Source organism: Salvelinus namaycush, chromosome 23, assembly GCF_016432855.1.
Source record: "Salvelinus namaycush isolate Seneca chromosome 23, SaNama_1.0, whole genome shotgun sequence".
Taxonomy (NCBI): domain Eukaryota; kingdom Metazoa; phylum Chordata; class Actinopteri; order Salmoniformes; family Salmonidae; genus Salvelinus; species Salvelinus namaycush.
Window position 1 is genome coordinate 39112985 of NC_052329.1, and position 24516 is coordinate 39137500.

At 46.8% G+C, this 24516-nt stretch overlaps 2 protein-coding genes across 4 annotated transcripts in view; both read left to right on the forward strand.

The window, feature by feature from the left end:
* Positions 1-735: 735 nt before the first annotated feature.
* On the forward strand, positions 736-5124 carry LOC120018824 (WD repeat-containing protein 87-like). The gene is made up of 6 exons (XM_038962039.1): positions 736-858; positions 957-1504; positions 1643-2486; positions 2634-2752; positions 2907-2957; positions 4196-5124. The coding sequence occupies exons 1-6, from the start codon at positions 833-835 to the stop codon at positions 4999-5001; spliced, it is 2394 nt and encodes a 797-aa protein (XP_038817967.1). The 5' UTR covers positions 736-832; the 3' UTR covers positions 5002-5124.
* A 481-nt stretch (positions 5125-5605) lies between these two features.
* The window catches only part of LOC120018414 (mitogen-activated protein kinase kinase kinase 10-like), a 36172-nt gene continuing 17261 nt past the window's right edge, over positions 5606-24516 (forward strand). Inside the window, exons 1-2 of one of the 3 annotated variants that reach the window (XM_038961597.1) lie at positions 5606-5835; positions 7669-8688. In XM_038961597.1, coding sequence (XP_038817525.1) covers positions 7698-8688 — 991 coding nt within the window. In that variant the 5' untranslated portion in view covers positions 5606-5835; positions 7669-7697. Of the gene's footprint in view, positions 5836-7668; positions 8689-24516 lie in introns of those variants that run through there. The other 2 variants (XM_038961596.1, XM_038961598.1) reach the window with 2 other exon arrangements.

Below are 24516 nucleotides of genomic sequence, written 5' to 3' on the forward strand. Positions count from 1 at the left end.
TGGGATACTAGGAGCCTGCTGCAGGAGTTCAGGGCCCACGCCCGCTCCGTGTCCACGGTTCTCATGAGGCCCAGCACCCACACGCTGCTCACCTCCTCCCCGGATGGCTGGGTGAAGGAGTGGAGCTGTAGTGGGGACCTCCTCCTCAAGCTCTTCCTGGATGACCCTGGGGGGGTACGCAACCTGTGGCCGCTGGGAGAGCACCGCATCCTGTGCCACTCCCCTTCGTCAATCTCCATCTGGAGGCTCCAGAACCTGTACAGGCTGTTTAATGACCCAGGCTGTGGGATGCAGCTCCTGAGGCGGGTCGAGAGCAGTCAGGGACAGGCACAGCTCCTGGCTGTGTCGCAGGATAGTATCGCAAGACTGATCTCTCCCGCCAGCGGGGAGTTGCTACTTCTCTCCTGGCCCTTCCTCCTCCTGGACCAGGCCCTGGGGTTTGCCTACAACCCTGGTCGGAAGGAGTTGTTTGTGGCCAGTGGTAGTCCAGAGGTCCTGGTGCTAGACATGGCTTTGTGCCCTTGCACAGCTAAGCGGATCATCCGGACCTCCAGGGACCAGGACTTGGATGACAGCGTGATGTGCCTGGAGGCGGTGATGGTGGGTGGGGCGGAGTGGGCCGGGGTCAGCCCCCTACCCTGCCTGGTGTTCAGTGGCCACCGCAACGGGAAGCTCCAGCTGCTCTCCCCCCACCGACTGGGCTTCCCCGCCAGGAAGGCCCATGATGGTGCTATCTTACAGATGAGCAGCCTGGCCGGGCCCAGGCCCCAGCTCTGCTGCTATGGCTCAGACAAGCAGTTCAGCATATGGGAGGTAGAGATGGGGGAAATCCATGTGGAGGTCGCACCTCTGGCCAGGGTGAGTTGCTCCTCTGACCTGGTTCTCTCCCGACTCCTCTCTGGTCAGGTATTTGCTGTTTCCCCCAACTATAGTCTTCTCTTCTTCTCCTTGCCTAGTGGAGGGTGTTTGTGGATGGAGAGGAACCCCCCGACCTCCATCTCTTGCCTGGATTACTGCGCTGCTCTGGGGTTGGTGGTGGTGTCGGGACCTGGGGGCACTTTGGAAGTGTGGGAGACTCGGGGTGTGCAGTTGGCCGAGATACGCCTGGGTATGCCGATTAGTCAGTTGTGCTTCGCTAACACCCGCGGGGACCTTCTGGCCTGCTTTGGAGGCACCATCTGCATCATCTTCGGCCTGCGCTACCTGCCTGCCAGGCTGCTGCAGCAGGTACTGGACCTGGCCCCCGCGGATGACATCCTAGAGGATCCCATCCCGTTTCTACCTCGCTCCCAGAGCTGCTATGATATGTATTTGGTGCCACGGATGTTCCTGAAGCCTGGGCAGGCCACGCCAGAGTTGAATGAGACCCCAGCGGTACTTGATGTTGTGAGGCCAGAAAGCGCAGGATGTAAGAATGTACTGGACGTGCTGAACAGGGACAGGAAGAAGAACTCTCTGATGATTCGGGCACCAACTCCACCAATTGTAAAAAGGGATAAACCAGGTGAGTGGATCAGCCTCACTTGTTATGTTAAGCAAAGTGACCACACTTAAAGTATTAGGGTGTAATTACATGTTTTATAAAATAGTCAAGTTTACATGTTATAAATGATAGTTAAGGCAATCATTTCCTTTCTCACAGGTTCCTGGTCTTGTGCTCTCCGATTGGTTAAAACTTTGGAGGAAGAATTGAATCTGGAGGACGAGCCAATGGAAGGGTCAGGAGACGGGGACAAGTCTCAAACACCATTCGAGCCTCTCCCCCCAGACACACTTCTTCTGGACTGGCCCGTGGCTCCAGACGGCTTCCTCCCCAACTCAGTGCTGCGTAACTGGAATCTGAAGCAGGAGCCACCCAAGGCAGTTTTGCCAAAGGAGGCCAAAGCCCTTTGCAGACCATTGTCACAGTCAGAGGATGAACCAGAGCACTCACCAGTAGTCACCGTCATCCTCGCTAAGGCCAAAGAAGCAAGACTCAACAAACCAATCCCCATGCCTAAGCTGTTTGACACCCCAACCGAGTATGAATCCCCACCCGAAGATGACAAAAACAAGCTTCTGAAGCATATCTCCGAGAGCATATGGCTGGTCTCCAGACCTGATGTGGATTTGGTGGAAGTCATGAAATCCCTGATGTTGACCATGGAGGGTATGGACAGTGATGTCTATGAGAACTGCACAGAGGCCCTGCTCAGCATGTTCCAGACCTACGACATCCCTCCGGAGATCATAAATAACCTCACCTTCTGCCTCCTAAAACATATCCAGAAGGGGAACCCCCACTGGAAACGCCTGGAGGCCATGAAGAACTTAGATCAGCTAGATCACTTCCAGGACAAACACCTGTACTTGCTGGCGGAGGTTCTCCTAGACCCAGCGATGGAACTGCGAGAGATGGCCAAGAACATCCTGAGCCGGGTCTACGGCATTGACAACAAGACCAGCCTGCTGAATAGAATGCAGGCCAATGAAGACGTACCCAAGATGTGAGTAGTGCTCAAATCAAAGGAACTGAGGGTGGTTGACATTTCCATTAAAAAAAACTGTCACAAATCAACCACTATTGTTAGCAGGTATGATTTGTGTTTATTATATGTTTATTCATTTCCCCTCACAACTCCTCACAACCACAGGCTCTATAAACATCTAGAAAGAAAACTGTCTGATGATCTGGAGCACAAAAAATCTACAGATGCTCCCGCCAAACCCGTCGGCGGAAGGCTGTCCAGGCCATATGTACACAGGGACTCCAGTACGGTTTGCTTTGTTTCCCAGAGTAGTGTCATTTTGAAACTAAACATTTGGATTATACTCTCTTTCAATTCAATTCAATACAGGAAATGTATTTGACATGCAATTTGAATTAAACCCCCCACCCCCCTCCCTTTTCTCCTCTCTCTTCTCAGGTCCCTTGGAGTGCACTGCAAAGGACAACGGCACTCCAAGCTCAGAGCAAGGTACAATTTGTGGATCTATAAGGCCCAATATGACTGTCATGACCAGTACATTTGTTTAATTGCATATATGATTGTCAACATGTTGCTTCCAGTGCACAATGGCAATGTTCATCATTTTACATGATGGCTTAGTACAGTTAAAAAAATATAGGGATCCCCATAAGCTCTCCTTCCTGGGGTCCAAACACATTAAGGCACTTACATTACATTAAGGCACTTACATTACTAACATATAATATTATTTTCAAACTTTTTCCTTGTCACGATCGTCGTAAGAAGCGGACCAAAGCGCAGCGTGGTTTGAATACATTCTTCTATCTTTAATGAAGAACACTTAAACAAACTTACAAAACAAAACGAATAAAACGACCGTGACCGCTATATAAACAATGTGCTAACATGCAACATAACATAGACAATAACCCACAACCCACAATACAAAACAGGCTACCTAAATATGGTTCCCAATCAGAGACAACGCAAAACACCTGTCTCTGATTGAGAACCATATCAGGCCAAACACATAGAAATATACAAACCAGACATACAACATAGAATGCCCACACAGATCACACCCTGACCAACCAAAACATAAAACATACAAAGCAAACTATGGTCAGGGCGTGACATTCCTCAATATGCTATGAAAGCGAATACATCATGTGTTGACATTATGTGATCATTGTATATACTTGATATTGTGAATGCCAATCTGTAAAAACAACCTAGCATTGATGCCAGTCTGTTTTGGGTCTTTTTGCTATGTATATTACTAGCGAATGAGCAGTCCCTTTCAAAGTAGTGACTGACTGGTTCCCAAGCATCATTGGTCCTTCTCTTCTTGTACCCAGGGCGCTTAGCTACCACTCTCATCGCTCAGTACCCAATCAGGCCTCTGCTCTCCAGGGCAGTACTGCTGGTGCTTATTAAACTGGCAGCGTCTGCCGATGGAAAACTTTTGATTTCAATCAGGGGGAGGCAAATGCTGATTTTCTGCCCTAATTAGTAATCGTGGTGTTTCATGGAGATAAATCTTGGAAGTCTTTCAATGTGATGGTTCATGGGTGATGGTGTGGCAAGACATAATTCATTAAATAATAGTTTATTGTTGTATATTATTTAATATATTATTTTTTAGCTTAATCATTATCAGTCTCTGCCCTATTTCTCCCTTTCCTTTCACTCTCCTCTCTTTTATATTTTACTGTCTATTTCTGTCTCTCACTCTCTGTAAACAGATCACATGCGGACTCCTGACCTCCCTCTCATTAGGTCCCTTGGGTGTAACCATGAATCTTCTATCCTGAAAGAGGAGCCGGGACTCAGCCCACCAGGGGACGACTTCATGCGCCCCCACCGCTTACCAAAGAAATTCCGCAAATTCTCTCTGTCCACAGCCAAGTGGGACAGCATTGTGGAGATCCCGGAGGAAGGGCACGTACAGGTATATGACCCCACCATCATAGAACTCTACAAGACATCCAAGACCCATAAGCAGTTGTGCAGCCAGCTCCCCACCACCAAGGCCCCCAGTGACTCTGGGGTGAGCTCCATGGGGGTGAGCAAGGAGGCTAGTCTGGTGCAACTTCCAGACAGCCCACAACACTTCAGACTGAAGCCCGTCAAGGGTAAGATGGACTCCAACTGGAGGGAGAGCCTGTACAAGCTTGTATCCCAATATGGCTTCCGCTCCCCAAGGGCCAGACTGACCACTCTTGGCCCTCTGGATGTCCCAGGGGCTGCCCAGCGCAACTCCTGCACCCTGTCCCCTTTTCAGACCAGGAAGGCCAGCCAAGTGTCCCTGGGCCAAAGGGTGGTGCGGAAGATCCATTTAAGGGAGTCGTCGTTTGAGAGGCCCCCCTCCCAGTTCCACCATGAGCTGCCCCTGCCCTGGCAGCTCAACAGCCACACCATGGACCCCTCTGGAGAAAGCATGTATGGGAGGCTGGAGGTGGACTGGGTGAGGGAGCCAATGGAGCCACGGAGAGGGAAGATGCAGAAAGTGAAGCTGCCCCCTATAATGCCTAGGTGTCATCCATCCTAACCACCAGGGGGCAGTGTGGGGCTAAGGTTTCATTTAGGCAGTGTTGTATTGTCTCCAGATATCTGCTCGATAAACATCCCTCAAATTGTGATGGAATTGTAATGCATTAAGCTTGTTGTTGTAAGTTGCAATAAAATATATCTGTATACTTTCCTAGAGAGTATGTTGTGTGATAATTGGAGACACACACGTGCATACTCTCTCACACAAACACATGTGCACATGACAAACGCAGGCTACACAATTTTATACACACACCATTAAAAAAATATTTCATTCAACTGATCCACAAAGCATCAGCCTAATGACCTAGGCTACTTGACAATGACCAGTATAGGCTGCTTATTGTACAGCAATGCATTGACTTTAAAGGCTACCCATAAAAATAAAAATGTTTAAAAAGTCTAACAGATAGATAGAATATTTTAAGACCCTATTTTGTCATAATCAATTTGAAGCAAAAGTTAATTTGTTCATCCAAGCTATGTCCAAACTATGACATATTAAGGGATATGTGGACGTAGGCTACTCAAGAAACTACATTACCCAGAATACAACGGCTTATTCCACCCAGTCCAGCCGGTGTATTTGGATACAAAGTCAGCCTAGATACTGACAGCTGCGTCTAGAAATGGCACGTCTTTTGGAGAAAAAAGCGATTTGATTGTGAAGGACAACTGGCCACCCGACTGACCCAGATGAGTAAGGACTCCAAGACTATTCATTTTGTGGAATTGGATTATGGAATCTGATGGTGGATATTTGGATGCGATCACACGCCCATGCGACAATGTCAATGGATGTTGTGATGCACGGTGTCCAGGCTTTTTTCCCGTAAATATTTGAATATTTAATATTTGGTTTATTTGAACCAGAAGACAAGATGCAATATACACATAAAGACTGGATTCTAATTATATGTTGCACTAAAAGGGAGGATTAGGCTTTTATTAGGCCTGTTACATTATTATAATTATTATTAATGCCTCGAAGATGGTCTATCATAGCCAAAGAAACACGTTACTGTAGAGGATTAATCGCCTTATTTGAATCACGTCAACTCGGATCAGAGCTACACAACTATTTGCAATTGGAATTACAGCGTGATGCCTTCACAAAACCCACCATTTATTGTTATGGTAGGCTATTTCGTTCTCAAACCTAGCGTGTGAAGGTGTCGAAAAGCACTGAAATATATTCCGTAGAGCCAGCAGGTGCGGGATCTTAGATCACAAATAACTGAAATGTGCAACATCGTATCCATATAAGTAGACAAGGCTATTGCTTATGATTACACATGTATCAGATGTTTTGAATGAGCATCGTCTTGTAGCCTACAAAATAAAGGTTAGATAATAATGGCAAAAACAGACCGTGCTGTACCAGTGTCTCTGGACTCGCGCGTTCGTGTAGACTCACTGTATCGCGTTTATTGAAACATTACCGTGCGCAGAACTTAGGCCGGACAATGTAACAAGACAAACGATCAATCATTGATGTGCGCTGACTACAAAGATGCGAAACGTACAGGCACTCAATTGTCTTTGCCTGACTGCTGTCCGCCGTAATTCCCCATCTAAAAATGGACGAGTATGCTATTTAAGGACATTGAACTGGCTTATACGTGTATCGGTGTAGGCCTACATGATCTAGAAGAGGCAGCATCAAAGTAGGGAAATATTTCAAACGATATTTCAACAAAATACGAGGTCAAGACAAATTGCTGTAATTCATCGCTTTCAAAAAGCCAATGACCATGTAATAACGAGATGTCAGACAAGCGATATTCTTCTGCTCTGTGCTTGTTTGGAAATAACAACGATCCTTGCTCAGAGGATGTTAAACTATACAGATGACACTATTTAGAATCAGAATGTTTTGTTACATGTGGTGCAATTGATCTACAAATAGCCTATTTAGATGTGCGATCTCCTTCAGTTGTCGTGTAGCTTCCTCGCTGTCTTTGGCCTCTTATAATCTTGAAGGAGAGGAGCTAGCCTCTTTAAATCGCTGAGTCAGGATCTGTTCTCAATGAGGCGGCATGAAGTGCAGCGTTGGCTATGTCTTATTACTCATTAGGGCAAAAATGTAAGGAACTAAAAAGGGTAAGACGCCATAATAAACTCAACTTTTGTGGTCCACTCAATGAACCATCCGGCGCTTGCTGAATCTTGAGAGGGAGACAATCAGTAGTCTAATATGAAATAGCAATAGATGCTCAGAGATACCCTAGTTGTAAAAGCAGTGTGGGATGTTACAGAGACCCGTGTTCAGATCCTGACCATGCTCTCCTGAGCAGCTCAAAGCTATACCATCCACAAGGACCTGATCTCACAGTACTGAAGAGGGTCTACTTTGGGATTTTCCCAGGCCAGCCTTGACACTCTGGTAGCTTTCTAGACCATACCATTGAATAATAAACAGTAGCCTCTCTCAGGGATGGCCATGGTTCTGCCCTGATTGCCTTTTCCCTTTAGAAACACACCCCAGAGAGAACCTGTTGTAGAAATACATGTTAAATACACACTGCATTATACATGGTAATACAGACTGCTACACACACATGATTGGTGACAGGAACTGGAACTACCCCAGTAAACGGGGACAGTGATGGGACAGTGGAGCTTTGGCCTGCCTGCCCACTGATCTGTCTCTCCTCTGGTTAAGGAGGCCTGGATTCAGCTGATGGGCCCTGCATGGATTTTGTGCGTGAGTTGACAGAGGGCAGGCCCACAGCGCTGACCAGCAGCCGAGCAGCCATGGACCCATATGCCAGAGCGAGCAGCACAGCAGCCCCCCTGCCCTGCACCAGCTGTGGGGGCTGCTGCGACCCTCCTCCCCCTGGCCTCATGCTCGTTGGTCCCCTTGGCCCCCCTTATGGCCCCCCTCTTTCCTCCATGCCCCCACATATGACCCCTGCTCCCCCGGTGTGTTCTGCTACAGCTGTCCAGGCTGAGAATGGCAGCAGCTGGAACTCCTCCTCTGGTTCTCCAGACTCCCACCCTGGCAGCTCTACCACCTCCAACCCCTACTGGATGGCCGTGTTTGACTACGAGGCCACGGCAGACGAGGAGCTGACCCTGCGGCGCGGGGACCTCCTGGAGGTCCTCTCCAAGGACTCCAAAGTGTCCGGGGACGAGGGCTGGTGGACGGGCAAGATCCAGGACAAGGTGGGTATCTTCCCATGCAACTACGTTACTCGGAGGGACGCCGGCAGCTACCAGCAGCTAGCCCCAGGAGGGCTGGTGGCGGGTGGGGTGCCTGAGGGGTGCCCCCTGGAGATCGACTTCACGGAGCTGGTGCTGGAGGAGGTGATTGGGGCAGGGGGGTTTGGGAAGGTGTATAGAGGGATGTGGCAAGGGGAGGAGGTGGCAGTTAAAGCTGCCAGGCAGGACCCTGACGAGGACATTAGCGCCACAGCTGAAAGCGTACGACAAGAGGCTAGGCTTTTCTGGATGCTCAGACACCCCAACATCATCAACCTGATAGGGGTGTGCCTGCGAGAGCCCAACCTCTGCCTGGTGATGGAGTACGCCCGCGGGGGGGCCCTGAACAGAGCCCTAGCTGGGAAGAAGGTACCCCCCAGGGTGCTGGTGAACTGGGCCGTGCAGATCGCCACGGGGATGGACTACCTGCACAATCAGACCTTTGTACCGGTTATACACAGAGACCTCAAGTCTAGCAACAGTGAGTATGCCAACACTCGTCTCCCACTCCACTCATACCACAGTGTGTCTGCTGCCATCTCAAAGATTTCATTTCTGACCCATTCGCTCCAAATGAGTCCTTTCCTATTTCATGTCAAATATATTTTATATATTTTTATGTGACATTTGGGGGCAAATCACACTCAGAATGGGAATACGTTCATTCTTTCCTTTGGTTTATTTGCATGTTTAATCAGCCATGCATACACATTTGATTGCCATATAGGTCGTAGACGGACTCTATTCTTGCCTGTTTTAGTCCCAGTTTCCAGTTAAGGGCAGTATAGTATACGAAATCCATTTAACAGAGGATGGATGAGTGGGCACGTACAGAATGTACAGTACTGTACGTACCGTTAACCCTTGTGTTGATGGGTTCATTTAAGTGTTGTGTGGATGAAATGAAATAGAAGTTTTCTGTTTGACACACAGACAGTTGAGTTGAGAATGACAGAGTAAGATCAGCCCTGGAGAGCTGGCTCTCTCTGCCATCTTTCCCTTGTCATTTCTCCCCTCCTCCTCCGATCCTCTCCTCTCACCCTCCTCTTTCTACCACCCCTCCTCAAGGAGAGCAGTTCTGCTCTGCAGCTCGCCAAGCTATTTTTGGTCCTTTGTGCTACTTGCTGTTTAAAGACGCAGTTGCAGATGTTGGTGTATCGGGGGGGGGGGGGGGGGGGGGGGTATACACACTGTGTGTGTGTGTGTGCGTGTGTCTGTCTGTGTGGGACGTGAGCATGGGGGATGGGGTGTAGAGATACGAGTTGAGGGTACAGGATGCTGAGTACAGGGCTTTTTGATGGAGCGAGACAGAGCGATCTGGAGTATCTGTAGCTTAAAGACACCCTGCTCACAGATCTTCCAAAATGTTCCTAATCGCTCTCTGGTTTGCGAAGCTGTGATGTAGCGAGAGCCACCATATAAAAAGCCACCTCTCCCTCAGTAACTGTAACGATAGGGATCAGATTGGACGGTGAAGCCTTGAACAACAGCGCAGAACTTCCCTCCCGACACTGGGCTGTGTTGAGTCATCCAGCTGTCAGCCTCTCTGCACAAATGTCAATTCCTTCACTTATAATTCCTCCGTGTGAAAAGATGATTTCAAAGGAGTGTCTCAATCTGTCAAGCTGTCTCCTTCCTCTATGGATGACGCGTCCCACTGAAAACAATTGAAAACGTCCCATTGAAAACGTCCCATTGAAAACAAACAAAGTATTCAGGCATGTGATCAGCCGATGACTTAAAGATGATTGTTTATATTGAAGCCCGGAGGGTGGGAGAGAGAGATGAAGCGAGAGGAGAAAGCAAAGGAAGAGAGAGAAGGAAGCAAAAGAGATGGGGAAGAAAGGAAAGGTTACAAAGATGAGGGAGGAAAGAGAGGGTCAGAGAGGGAGAAGAAAGATAGAGAAATAGGTGAGAGAGATTGGGGAGGTAGAAGGAGAGGGATAGAGAGCAAGGGGGATAAACAGCGGTTCTTCTTAGTTTAGGGTTACACCTCAGCTCATTGTCCAAGTGTACAGGTCTCAGATATCCTCTTCAAACCGCCGCCTGTTTGGCATCACTGCGGTTACGGAGAAGCTTTAGGCCCCACAGCTTCTCTGTTTCTTCTCCACCACCTTTGCTGGCCTGCCAACCTCTCCTCTACACACTCACCGAATTTGTAGTGTGTGTGTGTGTGTTTCTGCCTTTCTCTCTGTGTTGTTGTTTGCCAGGCTGAGGCTAGAGTAGTGAGCCTGACTGTTTACCCGGGATAATCTGATTACGGTGACCTCCTTAGAGTGATGTGACAGCGGTGTTTGTGGGTTGGCAGGTCTCTGTCCCTTGTTCCATTTAGCCGTACCTGTCACACCGATCCAGAATCAGCCCACTCTCTCAGTGGTGCCCAATCCTCCTTGGGCCATATTATTTAGCAGCAAAAACGAAATAAATCTGAATATAATGGTTATAACAGTTTTAAAAGCACATATAGTAGGCTGACTCAGAGAAGCCCTAAGAATATGGTCATGTGAACCATCACGTCATTAACAACACATTTCTCAAAAACATGGCCCTAGTTGATAGCCATTCAATTAAAAACCTTATTGATCAGGTGATTTGATCAAGTTGAAATCCAAACTGCCCTAGATAAGTGGTGTTCAGAAAGAGGTCTTGAAAACTCTACCCCGTGATGGCTAACGTGTCTGCAGCCACTGCACTGAGTTGTAAATTATATGGACATGACTCAGCATAAGGTATCAAAACACTTTACCACTGATCACCTGTCTACTGTAACACACATAGAAACAGAATCTACAGTTGAAGTCGGAAGTTTACATACACTTAGGTTGGAGTCATTAAAACTCAATTTTCAACCACTCCACAAATTTCTTGTGAACAAACTATAGTTTTGGCAAGTCGGTTAGGACATCTACTTTGTGCATGACACAAGTAATATTTCCAACAATTGTTTACAGACAGATTATTTCACTTATAAGTCACTGTATCACAATTCCAGTGGGTCAGAAGTTTACATACACTAAGTTGACTGTGCCTTAAAACAGCTTGGAAAATTCCAGAAAATGATGTCATGGCTTTAGAAGCTTCTGATAGGCTAATTAAAATCATTTGAGTCAATTGGAGGTGTACCTGTGGATGTATTTCAAGGCCTACCTTTTTACTCAGTGCCTCTTTGCTTGACATCATAGGAAAATCAAAAGAAATCAGTCAAGACCTCAGAAAAAAATTGTAGACCTCCACATGTCTGGTTCATCCTTGGGAGCAATTTCCAAACGCCTGAAGGTACCACGTACATCTGTACAAACAATAGTACGCGAGTATAAACACCATGGGACCACGCAGCCGTCATACCGCTTAGGAAGGAGACGCGTTCTGTCTCCTAGAGATGAACGTACTTTGTTGCGAAAAGTGCAAATCAATCCCAGAACAACAGCAAAGGATGCTGGAGGAAACAGGTACAAAAGTATCTATATCCACAGTTAAACAAGTCCTATATCGACATAACCTGAAAGGCCGCTCAGCAAGGAAGAACCCACTGCTCCAAAACCGCCAGTAAAAAAGCCAGATTACGGTTTGCAACTGCACATGAGGACAAAGATCGTACTTTTTGGAGAAATGTCCTCTGGTCTGATGAAACAAAAATAGAACTGTTTGGCCATAATGACCATCGATATGTTTGGAGGAAAAAGGGGGAGGCTTGCAAGCCGAAGAACACCATTCCAACCGTGAAGCACGGGTGTGGCAGCATCATGTTGTGGGGGTGCTTTGCTGCAGGAGGGACTGGTGCACTTCACAAAATAGATGGCATCATGAGGGAGGAAAATTATGTGGATATATTGAAGCAACATCTCATGACATCAGTCAGGAAGTTGAAGCTTGGTTGCAAATGGGTCTTCCAAATGGACAATGACCCCAAGCATACTTCCAAAGTTGTGGCAAAATGACTTAAGGACAACAAAGTTAAGGTATTGGAGTGGACATCACAAAGCCCTGACCTCAATCCCATAGAAAATTTGTGGGCAGAACTGAAAAAGTGTGTGCGAGCAAGGAGGCTTACAAGGAGGCTTACAGTTACACCAGCTCTGTCAGGAGGAATGGACCAAAATTCACCCAACTTATTGTGGGAAGCTTGTGGAAGGCTACCCAAAACTTTTGACCCATGTTAAACAATTTAAAGGCAATGCTAACAAATACTAATTGAGTGTATGTGAACTTCTGACCCACTGGGAATGTGATGAAAGAAATAAAAGCTGAAATAAATCCTTCTCTAGTATTATTCTGACATTTCACATTCTTAAAATAAAGTGGTGATCCTAACTGGCCTAAGACAGGGAATTTTAACTTGGAATAAATTTCAGGAATTGTGGAAAAACTGAGTTGAAATGTATTTGGCTAAGGTGTATGTAAACTTAGAGTTAGAGGTTAAAGGTTCCAAGCCCTTTCTATAGATTCTAGTTCTATGGACACACATGAGTCAGATAGACCCCTCTATACTGCAGAGGTAGATATGTTATATAACCTACATGACTCTGTCCCAATGGTCTTACTGTCGCATGAATCAGTTTCCTAGATGACCACTGACAGGTGAAAGGACTGGATTGATATCCATCTCTGACGATTCACCTATCAAGTCCTTTTATGGATGAGTCTATATGAAGGAATGGAACCAAGAAAATACCATTAAAAACCACATTTGTAGCCTTGGTTGGGAGTTTCTGTGACAGCTGTCAGAGCATTAAGATACTGAACAATAGGCTATTATACTGCATATAGGCTTCATAAAGATGGGGGTGGGGGGGTTGACGTTACCTGCTGCTCTTTTGAGTGCTGTCACTTCAAATGGAAAGCAAGTTAACAGTCACCTGAATAGTGGGACCTTGTGTCTGCAAGCTGGCCTGTCTAGTCTGTAATATATTTTTTCCCTCCACTGGATAATTCAGCATTAATTACAGGAACTAGTAACTTGGATATTATTCGGTTAGATGGTGTGAGTTGGACTGAAATATTGAGTATCATCATCTTACATATAGGTATCCTTCAATTATGATATGAATACACGTTCCATAATTGCTATTTATCGGATTAGTGCATAGCATGCCATTGAAAAGAGTTTAAATGGTGTGTCTGTTTAGAAAAGGATTAGCGTTCTGAGTAGCCTGTCTGTCTGGCTTCTTTCCCACACTCAGAAAGAGGGATTTTGCTGCTAGAAGAGCCATCACAGACTGACTTGATTCCTCTTCATGGCAGCAGTAGGAAAATACTGGCCAGCACTACGGCACCTGATTCAATCAATGAATCAATCAATCAAGGGCCCTGTTTGAATGGTTTTCGAAAATGCATCCTCCCCTCCTTGAATTTATCACTGAGAGTAGTGTGTTTGTGCATGCATGTCTTTGTATGTGCATGTGTTACATGCGTACGTGTGTGTACGCAATTGCATATGCAGTGTATTCGGAAATTATTCAGACCCGTTCACTTTTTACACATTTTGTTATTGTTACAGCCTTCTTCTAAAATTGATCCCGTAAGGACAAAGCAAAAATGGAAATATTACATTTACATAAGTATTCAGACACTCAGTGCTTTGTTGAAGCACCTTTGGCGGCGATTACAGCCTTCTTGGGTATGATGCTACAAGCTTGGCACACCTGTATTTGGGGAGTTTCTCTCATTCTTCTGTGCAGATTCTCTCAAGCTCTGTCAGGTTGGATGGGGAGCGTCGCTGCACAGCTATTTTCAGGTCTCTCCAGAGATGTTCGATCGGGTTCAAGTCCGGGCTCTGGCTGGGCCACTCAAGGACATTCAGAGACGTGTCCCGAAGCCACTCCTGTGTTGTCTTGGCTGTGTGATTAGGGTCGTTGTCATGTTGGAAGGTTAACCTTCGCCCCAGTCTGAGGTCCTGAGCGCTCTGAAGAAGGTTTTCATTAAGGATCTCTCTGTACTTTCCTTCGTTCATCTTTCCCTCGATCCTGACTAGTCTCCCAGTCCCTGGCGCTGGAAAACATCCCCACAGCATGATGCTGCCACCACCATGCTTCACCGTAGGGATGGTATTGGCCAGGTGATGAGCGGTGCCTGGTTTCCTCCAGACGTGATGTTTGGCGTTCAGGCTAAAGAGGTCAATCTTGTTTTCATCAGACCAGACAATCTTGTTTCTCATGTTCTGAGAGTCATTAGGGGCCTGTTGGCAAACTCCAAGCGGGCTGTCATGTGCCTTTTACTGAGGAGTGTCTTCTGTCTGGCCACTCTACCATAAAGGCTTGATTGGTAGAGTGTTGCAGAGATGGTTGTCCTTCTGGAAGGCTCTACCATCTCCACAGAGGAACTCTGGAGCTCTGTCAGAGTGACCATTGGGTTCTTGGTCACTTCCCTGACTAAGGCCCTTTCCCCCCGATTGCTCAGTTTGGATGGGCGGCCAGCTCTAGGAAGAGTCTTGGTTGTTTCAAACTTCTTCCATTTAAGAATGATGGAGGCCACTGTGTTCTTGGGGACCTTCAATGCTGCAGGATTTTTTTGGTACCCTTCCCCAGATCTGTGCCTCGACATGCACTGTCAACTGTGTGTGCCTTTCCAAATCATGTTCAATCAATAGAATTTACCACAGGTGGACTCTAATCAATTTGTAGAAACATTTCAAGGATGATCAATGGAAACAGGATGCACCTGAGCAAAATTTTGATTTTCATAGCAAAGGTTGTGAATGCTTATGTAAATAAGGTATCTGTTTTTCTTTTTTTATATAATTTCCCCCAAATGTCTAAAACCCGTTTTCATTATTGGTTATTCAAATATTTAATCCATTTTAGAATAAGGCTGTAACGTAACAAAATGTGGAAAAAGTCAAGGGTTCTGAATAGTTTCCCGAATGCACTGTATATGTGTGTGTATGGATGTGGGACAGAGGGACACGGTGGTGCTAGCGAGCTAGGGCAGGAAATACTCACTGGTAGTGCAGCAACAATGACCCCATTCTCACACAACAAGCCAAGACAGAGTTGGGCTCACAATGACAGGAGTCACTGAGGGGGAGGGGGCGCGGAGAGGACGGACGACACAGAGATGGAGGGAGTGAGGTCGACTGTAGACCTTGAATGGCAGGATGGAGGGATGGATGGGTAGAGAAAAGGAGAAGGAATGCGCTTGCTGCAGAGTAGGCCCTGCGGGCTAGGTTGGGGAAGGGGGTGTTGGAGGGAGGGAGGGGTAGAGGGATGGGGAAAGTGGTGGGGATGGAGTCAGTTGGAGACGCGGTCAGAGTGTTCTACAGACTGAGAGGACTCAACGTCATACTGTTCCTCTAGTACCCCTCTTTCTACCCCACACATCTGTATGTTCCCAACCAAAACACCTCACCAATCAACCAATGGTGGTGAACTAATTAGTTGAACATAGTAATTGGTTGTAAAGAGAACTAGCTGACAGACAAATTAATTGTCTCCAATAAGGTCAAATAAGGCCTATCCTGTGAGTAGTAGTGTCAGTATGTTCTGTCTTACTACTGTGTTTGGCTCTCAGAAAGGCCTTGGACTCAGCACAGGCACCGTGAGAACAGGGGCATACTGCAAACAGATGTCTGTATTCCCTGTCTGTTAAGCTCAGTTAGACCCCCTGAGTTGAAAAACATGATGAAAGTGCCCACAGAGAGAAAGGTTGAGAGGGATGGAGGCATGGAGAGGGGAAGAGGGGGAAAGAGGGACAGAGAGGTAGAGGGGGATAGAGGAATAGAGAGAGGGATAGAGGCATAGAGAGGGGGAGAGGATAAAGAGGGATAGAGAGGTAGAGGGGGATAGAGAGGGGGAGAGGGATAGCAGTATAGCTCAGTGTGTCTGAAATGACACCGATCAATGGTCAGTCAGATTGCAGAAGCACACACACACACACACACACACACACACACACACACACACACACACACACACACACACACACACACACACACACACACACACACACACACACACACACACACACACTGGTACTGTCTACACAAGTCAATGAACAGATAAGAGATGAGGCCAATGGCTACCAGTAAACTAATGAGGACACAGGTCACACTACACAGTATCCCAACCCCATGGCCTTCTCTAGTTTCCACGTATTCACTGATTTGAGGAATTTGACATGTATTCATGTTCATCCTAGTGACTAATTTCCCTGCATTCCTGACATTCCCAGAATGCTGACATACTGTACATACTGTACGAAACCCAGTTAACAGGGCAACATTGGCACCCAGCCTACCTCTGCCAGCCTCACGTGACAACAGCAACAGAGAGCACACGCTGCACACAGACGCGTGCACGTACGAATGCACGAACGCACACATACAGACGCGCGCACTCGTGCCATGAAGCTGACACAAGGCACATTGGCCAGGCTGTGTGTGGCGACTGCTGTTAGAAGGGCATTGTTGCTGGCCAGGCTTGTACTGGGCCTAGGGCTCCAGGGGACTGGGGGGGGGGGGGTGACTGAGAGAAGGCAGGCCCAACACAGGAGGCCTTGCACTGTGTCACGGATCCCCCCGGTACTGATGCTCATTCTGTTCACCAGTTCCGGAGGTCTTCGTCACCGACTTTCTAGGCTTCGCTGAACGGGATTCATTATCATCAACCCCGGACTGTCTTGTCTGATTGTACACACCTGGTTCCCAGTTCCCCTGATTAGTATGTTAAATACGCGCCGTCTGTTCCCTCGGTCTTTATCGGTTATTGTTCCCATGTCCGTTGGTGCTGTGAGCACCTATGCGTTGGTGCAGCTGTTATGCTGCGTGCTTTATATATCGTCCCGTGGCGTTCAACGAGATTTACCCTCGCTCTTTTGTTTGGGTACAGCCCAGGGTTTTTGTATGCGTGTTTGTTTTGGCTGTATTAAAAAACCCTATTGTGTATTCCTGCGCCTGTCTCCAAATCCTTTATACCAGCGTGACACACTGGGTGTCCCCCTGAGCCAGATTCCTTGACCAACCATAGAAGAGTAGAGGACAGACTGAGTGCTATACTGTGTGCTCTTTGAAAACAAGGGAGAATGATAACATCCTATGTGTTATGATTTCACTGGACATCACATAGTGTTACCGGCCAGAAACGTGTCCGTGTTCATGTTTGTGGAAAGGTCATGAGGTCATAAGCGGGGGACGACTGCTGCACTGACTCCATGGATGCAGTTACACACGTCTTCACAGGGATAAACTACAATCTAATAAAGAACTACAACTAGAACTATGTGTCGACCTACAATGGGTACAAAAAGACGGGCTGTTATAGAAATCAAGGCTAATGTCACGGTGTGAAATGAACATTGGACTGTGTTTCTATGTTGAACCTGCTTACAGGGCTTGGTGGATCTAAGACTAGCCTCTCAGTCCAGGAACATTTAGATGGATTTCCTGGTGTCGATGGTTCGTGTCTCAAATAGACAGAACAAAAAGGGTCAAATGGATCGCCCAAATACTAAGAGATGTCTTTTCTTTGGTAAAACCATGTCAATTTCACTCCCAAATGTTTGAGGTGGTGAGTGAAATATGTCTTGAATTCAAATACCCAGTTTTACAAATATCGATAGTGAACCTGCAGTCCTGCTCCACATACTGGGGGGAAAGCAGTCTCACTTATTACCTCAACCCTTTATGAGAGCCAGGCTGCCTGGTCACATGAATTTGGCAGCTGCATTTGTGTGGAGACAAAGTGAATGCCTCCAGGGTGAAACTGTGCAACTGCACGGCTCAGGATTAGAGCCCAAATGGCCTCTGGTAATACGAATGGAGCCAACCAGGGGTATCGATGACATGCGACCAGATTCAGTACAACCTCCATATCCAAGCAGGCAAAGTGCAGCAATTCTGGCTGCGATACTGTGGGTGCAGCATCCATTATGCTGATGTTATTCATTGGCTTCCTGTAAAGTATCATACATAGGCGGCGTTTGAGTTTCAAGTTTGGGGAAGCAAATTTTCACCATAAAAATGCACCTTTATAATGAAGCATTCCACGCATCATCGCATTTAAACACTTACGTAAGATAGCCTACTATTCGCAATGCAATGAGTAGATTCGATAATCATCATTTAGGCTAATAATATAACTCTCACTGTTCGCAAAAAAGACCGGTCTGTGTATGGCTGAGCCAGTATTGCAGTAGGCTTAGGCTAAAGGCTATATGAGATATGTTTCTTCTTTCTTTGCACAGGACATTTTTTTTTACATTTTATAAACACATTTCATGCAATTCTACTACACGTTATAAAACTGGAGACATTAGCAGAACCTTTTCTTAAATACGATAAATGACATGGTATCCTACGCTACTCTTTTGACACTGACAAACAGATCAATATAATAGACCTATGAGAATGGGAGACAGAAGGAGAAAATATGGCATCCACCTAAACTGCCAGAGAAAAGTCTTGTCCAAAAACAAACTTGACACTGACCCAACAATGATAAAGAATGATAGTGTACTCACCCGGGATAAGGCCGATGCTCTCCGCTGGTACCAATAACATAATATACTGTCGTTAGCTCAACTAAGTTGAGAATTTTGATGAACACAGATTAGAGTATTTTCATTGTGTTCTTTACAGCAACAGCCATTTGCTTTCCAAACTATAGTTTCCCCGCACCCCCCTTTCGACCTCCTCCTTTTCCGCAGCAACCAGTGATCCGGGTCAACAGCATCAATGTAACAGTTTAACTTTAGTCCGTCCCCTCGCCCCGACCCGGGCGCGAACCAGGGACCCTCTGCACACATCAACAACAGTCACCCATGAAGCATCGTTACCCATCGCTCCACAAAAGCCGCAGCCCTTGCAGAGCAAGGGGAACCACTACTTCAAGGTCTCAGAGCAAGTGACGTCACCGATTGAAACACTATTAGCGCGCACCACCGCAAACTAGCTAGCCATTTCACATCGGTTACACTAATTAGGCTATATAATATTTCAATTTACTTTAGGGAAAGCTGCCCCTAGCTTCATGGACGTGCCGGCTATGGTACCATGCACAATTAAGAGCAGTGTTGTATACTGTACTTGTATCCCAGTGTAGTGTTTTGTGAGATGGGTTAGTGTTCTTGACTGGTGTATGGTTTCTCTTTAGTGAGTGTCAGAACAGGAACGTGCGAAAGAAAGAAAGACCTAGACGGACATCAAGACATGAAGAATATCCTACCAGATATTCTACCAGCACGATGAAAAAAAAGCTTCCCCCCCAGTCATCTCTTTCACTCCTTCACCCTTCATTTTTTCATCGACTCCACTTCTCTATTTGTCCTTTCACTAATCCTCTACCGATCTCACTCCATTTTCCTCTCCATCTTGCCCTTGCCCTCCTTTCTCCACCACCTTGTCTGCCAGTTTATCCTCATCCCTCTGCCCTTGCCCTCATTCCTGTCTCTCTCTTGTCATTTTTCTCTCTTCCTTGCCTCCTTCCTTCCTTCTTATCTCCATCCCCTCCCCCACATCTCCTCAGACTCTCTGTCCCTTTCTTCTGTCCCTCTCCCTTAAAGGTATCCACTTACGTCCCATCCGAAACAGTTTGTGCATGTTTTATGACACCATTTTTGGACAATATTGTCCGTTTTGGTCTCCGGCAAGGTTTTTTTCGTTTTTTCCCGAGTCAAGCCAAAGTTTAGTAGCCCGAAGTCTACGCCCCTTTGTCAGTGATTAGTCAACAGTAGGGATTCTTCAATGGTTGAGAGAATGCAAAGAGTGTGCAATGCTGTCATCAAGGCAAAGGGTGGCTACTTTGAAGAATATGAAATATGAAATATAAAATATATTTTGATTTGTTTAACACTTTTTTGGTTACTACATGATTCCATACGTGTTATTTCATAGTTTTGATGTCTTCACTATTATTCTACAATGTAGAAAATAGTCCAAATAAATAAAAACACTTGAATGAGTAGGTGTGTCCAAAGTTTTGACTGGTACTCTATGCACAAACTGTTTCAGATGGTAAGCATGTGGTCACCTTTACTCTCCCTCCCATACCCATACCCATCGCTTTCTCGCTCTCTTTCTCTCCCTCTCTTGCTCTCTCTCTCACTCTCTTTCTTTCTTTCCATCTCACCTCCCCAGTGTGGGTAGTCTGAGTTGATCCTAGGCAGGCGACAGCTGGAATGGCAGACAGACATGGGAGGGGGCACGGGGGAGCGAGGGATGGAGATAAGGGGGTGAGTAGGGGATGGCTGGGTGGGTACATGGGGGGGGGGGGGGGGGTTGGCTTTGTCGGCAGGGCTGTGATCTGCAGTGAAGTGGAAACGGAGTCCCACAGTGGCCCTGAGGGGCGGGGGTAGTGACTGTATCAAAGACCTCTATTGGAGTAGAAGGATAATAGAGCCCTTTGCACTCTCACATTGGCTCACAGCCATGCCAATCATTCTACCTGGTTGGCTCACAGCCACGTCTGTCACCTAAACTTTTAGCCAGCCCAAAACCCTTTTCTCAGAAATCCCTCTTGCCACCATGTAGAAATTCCTACAGGGAAAATCTTGCAACCTATATCTTGAAGAATGTTTTTCGGTCTGGAAATTCAACTGAGGTGGGCAATTGCAGGCAGAATACACTCCAGTCATAAGCTCCTGTCCCTAGTGAGGAGGAGGAGGACAGTCGAAACATGCCACGCTGCCTGTGTAGCTTCATCGCAGGGGCTGTTTAATCTGCAGGACGGCGGTGGATAGTGTTCTGCCCTGTTAGACTAGTAGACCCAGCAGGTATCAGAGTGGTGTCTGTGTGTGTGGAGGGCTGGGAGGGATGCCGGGGTGCAGGGGTCTTTGTGTAGCGGGGGGGGGGGATTCTGTTGGAGGCAACAGCTGTTCCACCCTGCAGGCTACACCTGTTCCTCTGTGGACAGAAACAGAGAGAGAGAGATGAGAAGGAGTGAGTGAGAGGCGTAGAGAGAGGGGGGGGGGGACTGAGAGGAAGGAAAGAGGGAGCGGGAGAGATTAACTAAGAGAAATACTTAATTTGTTTTGTTTTTATTTAACCATTATTTAACTACGAAAGTCAATTAAGAACAAATTCTTAGTTACAATGAAGGCCTACCAAGAGGCAAAAGGCATCCTGCGGGGACAGGGGCTGGGATTAAAATTTAAATGTAGGACAAAACACACATCACGACAAGAGAGACCTACGTAAAGAGAGACCTAAGACAACAACACAACGTGGCAGCAACACATGACAACACAGCATGGTAGCAACACAACATGACGACAACACAGTAGCAACACCACATGGCAGAAGCACAACATGGTACAAACATTGTTAGGCACAGACAACAGCACAAAGGGCAAAAAGGTAGAGACAACAATACATCAAGCAAAGCAGCCACAAGTGTCAGTAAGTGTCTCCATGATTGAGTCCTTGAATGTCGAGATGGAGATAAAACTGTCCAGTTCGAGTGTTTTTTGCAGCTCGTTCCAGTCGCTAGCTGCAGCGAACTGAAAAGAAGAGCGACCTAGGGATGTGTGAGCTTTGAGGACCTTTAACAGAATGTGACTGGCAGAACGGGTGTTGTTTGTGGAGGATGATGGCTGCATAAGATATCTCAGATGGGGGGAGTGATGCCTAAGAGGGTTTTATAAATAATCAACAACCAGGGGGTCTTGCGGTGGGTATATAGAGATGACCAGTTTACAGAAGAGTATAGAGTGCAGTGTGTTCTATAAGGAGCATTGGTGGCAAATCTGATGGCCGAATGGTAAAGAACATCTAGCCGCTTGAGAGCACCCTTACCTGCCTTCTCTCTAAATTACGTCTCCATAATCTAGCATGGTCATCTGAATCAGGGTTAGTGTGGCAGGTGGGGTGAAAGAGGAGAGATTACGATAGAGGAAACCAAGTCTCGATTTCACCTTAGCTTGCAGCTTGGATATGTGCTGAGAGAAGGACAGTGTACCATCTAGCCATACTCCCAAGTACTTGTATGATGTGACTACCTGAAGCTATAAACCCTCAGAGGTATTAATCACACCAGTCGGGGTGGGGGTCCTAATGTTGAGTCCTTCCTGAACTACACTATACTACACAAAAGTATGTGGACACCCCTTCAAATTTGTGGATTCGGCTATTTCAGCCAGACCCGATGCTGACAGGTGTATAAAAATCGGGCACACAGCCATACAAGCTCCATAGACAAACATTGGCAGTAGAATGGCCTTACTGCAGAGCTCAGTGACTTTCAACGTGGCACCGTCATAGGATGCTAACTTTCCAACAAGTCAGTTCGTCCAATTTCTACCGTGCTAGAGCTGCCACGGTCAACTGTAAGTTCTGTTATTGTGCATTGGAAACATCTAGGAGCAACAACGGCTCAGCCGCGTAGTGGTAGGCCACACAAGCTCACAGAACGGGACCACCGAGTGCTGAAGAGCGTAGTGAGTAAACATTGAATGTCCATGGCTGAGCAGCCGCACACAAGTCTAAGATCACCATGCGCAATGCCAAGTGTCGGCTGGAGTGGTGTAAAGCTCGCCGCCATTGGACTCTGGAGCAGTGGAAACGCGTTCTCTGGATTGACGAGTCACGCTGCTCCATCTGGCAGTCCGATGGACCAATATGTGTTTGGCGGATGCCAGGAGAACGCTCTCCGCCCCAATGCATAGTGCCAGCTGTAAAGTCGGGTGGAGGAGGAATAATGGTCTAGGTCTGTTTTTCATGGTTTCGGGCTAGGCCCCTTAGTTACAGTGAAGGGAAATCTTAACCCTACAGCATACAATGACATTCTAGAAGATTATGTGCTTCCAACTTTGCACAAAGCGAGGTCCATACAGAAATGGTTTGTCGAGATCGGAATAACCTGAATGGCATGCACAGAGCCCTGACCTTAACCCCATTGAACACCTTTGGGATGAATTGGAACGCTGACTGCAAGCCAGGCCTAATCGCCCAACATCAGTGCCCGACCTCACTATTGCTCTTGTGGCTAAATGGAAGCAAGTCACCGCAGCAATGTTCCAACATTTAGTGGAAAACCTTCCCAGAAGAGTGGAGGCTGTTGAAGCAGAGGGGACCAACTCCATAATAATTCCCATGATTTTGGAATAATTTTGGTGATCTAGTTTTGGTAATCTAGTGTATGTTGTTGATGTAAATTGAGAAGAGCATGGCATACTCCCTTGGAGAGAGCAGATGTTCTGACTTGACACACTGCACTCTTTGGGAGAGGTAGTTAGCAAACCAGGCCAAAGACCCCTCAGAGACACCAATACTCCTTAGCCGACCCACAAGAATGGAATGGTCTTGGACAAGTCAATAGCTTTGGCCAAGTCAATAAAAATAGCAGCACAACATTGCTTATAATCAATGACAATGGTGACATTATTTAGGACATTTAAGGTTGCAGTGACACATCCATAACTATCAGGAATCAAGTTAAGACCCAGATGCAGACACGTCGAATTGACAATGGTTTAATATTCCAACAGGGGCAGGCAATAGACAGGTCAAGGCAGGCAGGGGTCAGTAAACCAGAGGTGGGGCAACGGTACAGGTCGGCAGGCAGGCTCAGGCAGAGTGGTCAGGCAGGCGGGCTCAAAGTCAGGACAGGCAAGGGTCAAAACCAGGAGGGCGAGAAAAAGAGAGACTGGGGAAAAGCAGGAGCTGAGAACAAAAACACTGGTTGACTTGACAAACAAGACGAACTGGCAACGGACAAACAGAGAACACAGGGGATAATGGGGAACATGGGCGACACCTGGATGGGGGTGGAGACAATTACAAGGACAGATGAAACAGATCAGAGTGTGACAATAACCTGAGTGGAAACCAAATTGCATACCAGAGAGAATACTATAAACATCAAGAAAGCCAGTCAGTTGATTATTTCCAATTTTTACAACACTTTTGATAAACAGGGCAAGATAGAAATTGGCCTATAACAGTTAGGATCAGCTTGATCTCACCCTTTAAATAAAGGATGCACAGTGGCTGCCTTCCAAACACTGGAAACCTCCCCAGAGAGGAGCCACGGGTTACAAAGGTGAGAGATAGGCTTGGCGATGATAGGGGCTGCAACCTTAAAGAAGAAAGGATCTAAACCATCCGACCCAGATGTTTTTTTGGGGGGTCAAGTCTAAGGAGCTCCTTTAGCACCTCAGACTCAGTGACCGTCTGCAGGGAGAAACTTTGTAGCGGGGCAGGGGAAAAAGAGGGAGGAGCATCAGGGCATTAGAAGGGCTGGGAGATGAGGAAGTGATGGGCGGGCAAGGAATCTTGGCTTAATGAAGGTGTGATTAAAGAGCTCAGCCATATGCTTCTTGTTAGTATTAAGGACAGGAAGGGATGGGGAGGAAGGTAGAAGTGAAAGAGAGGTTGGAGGAA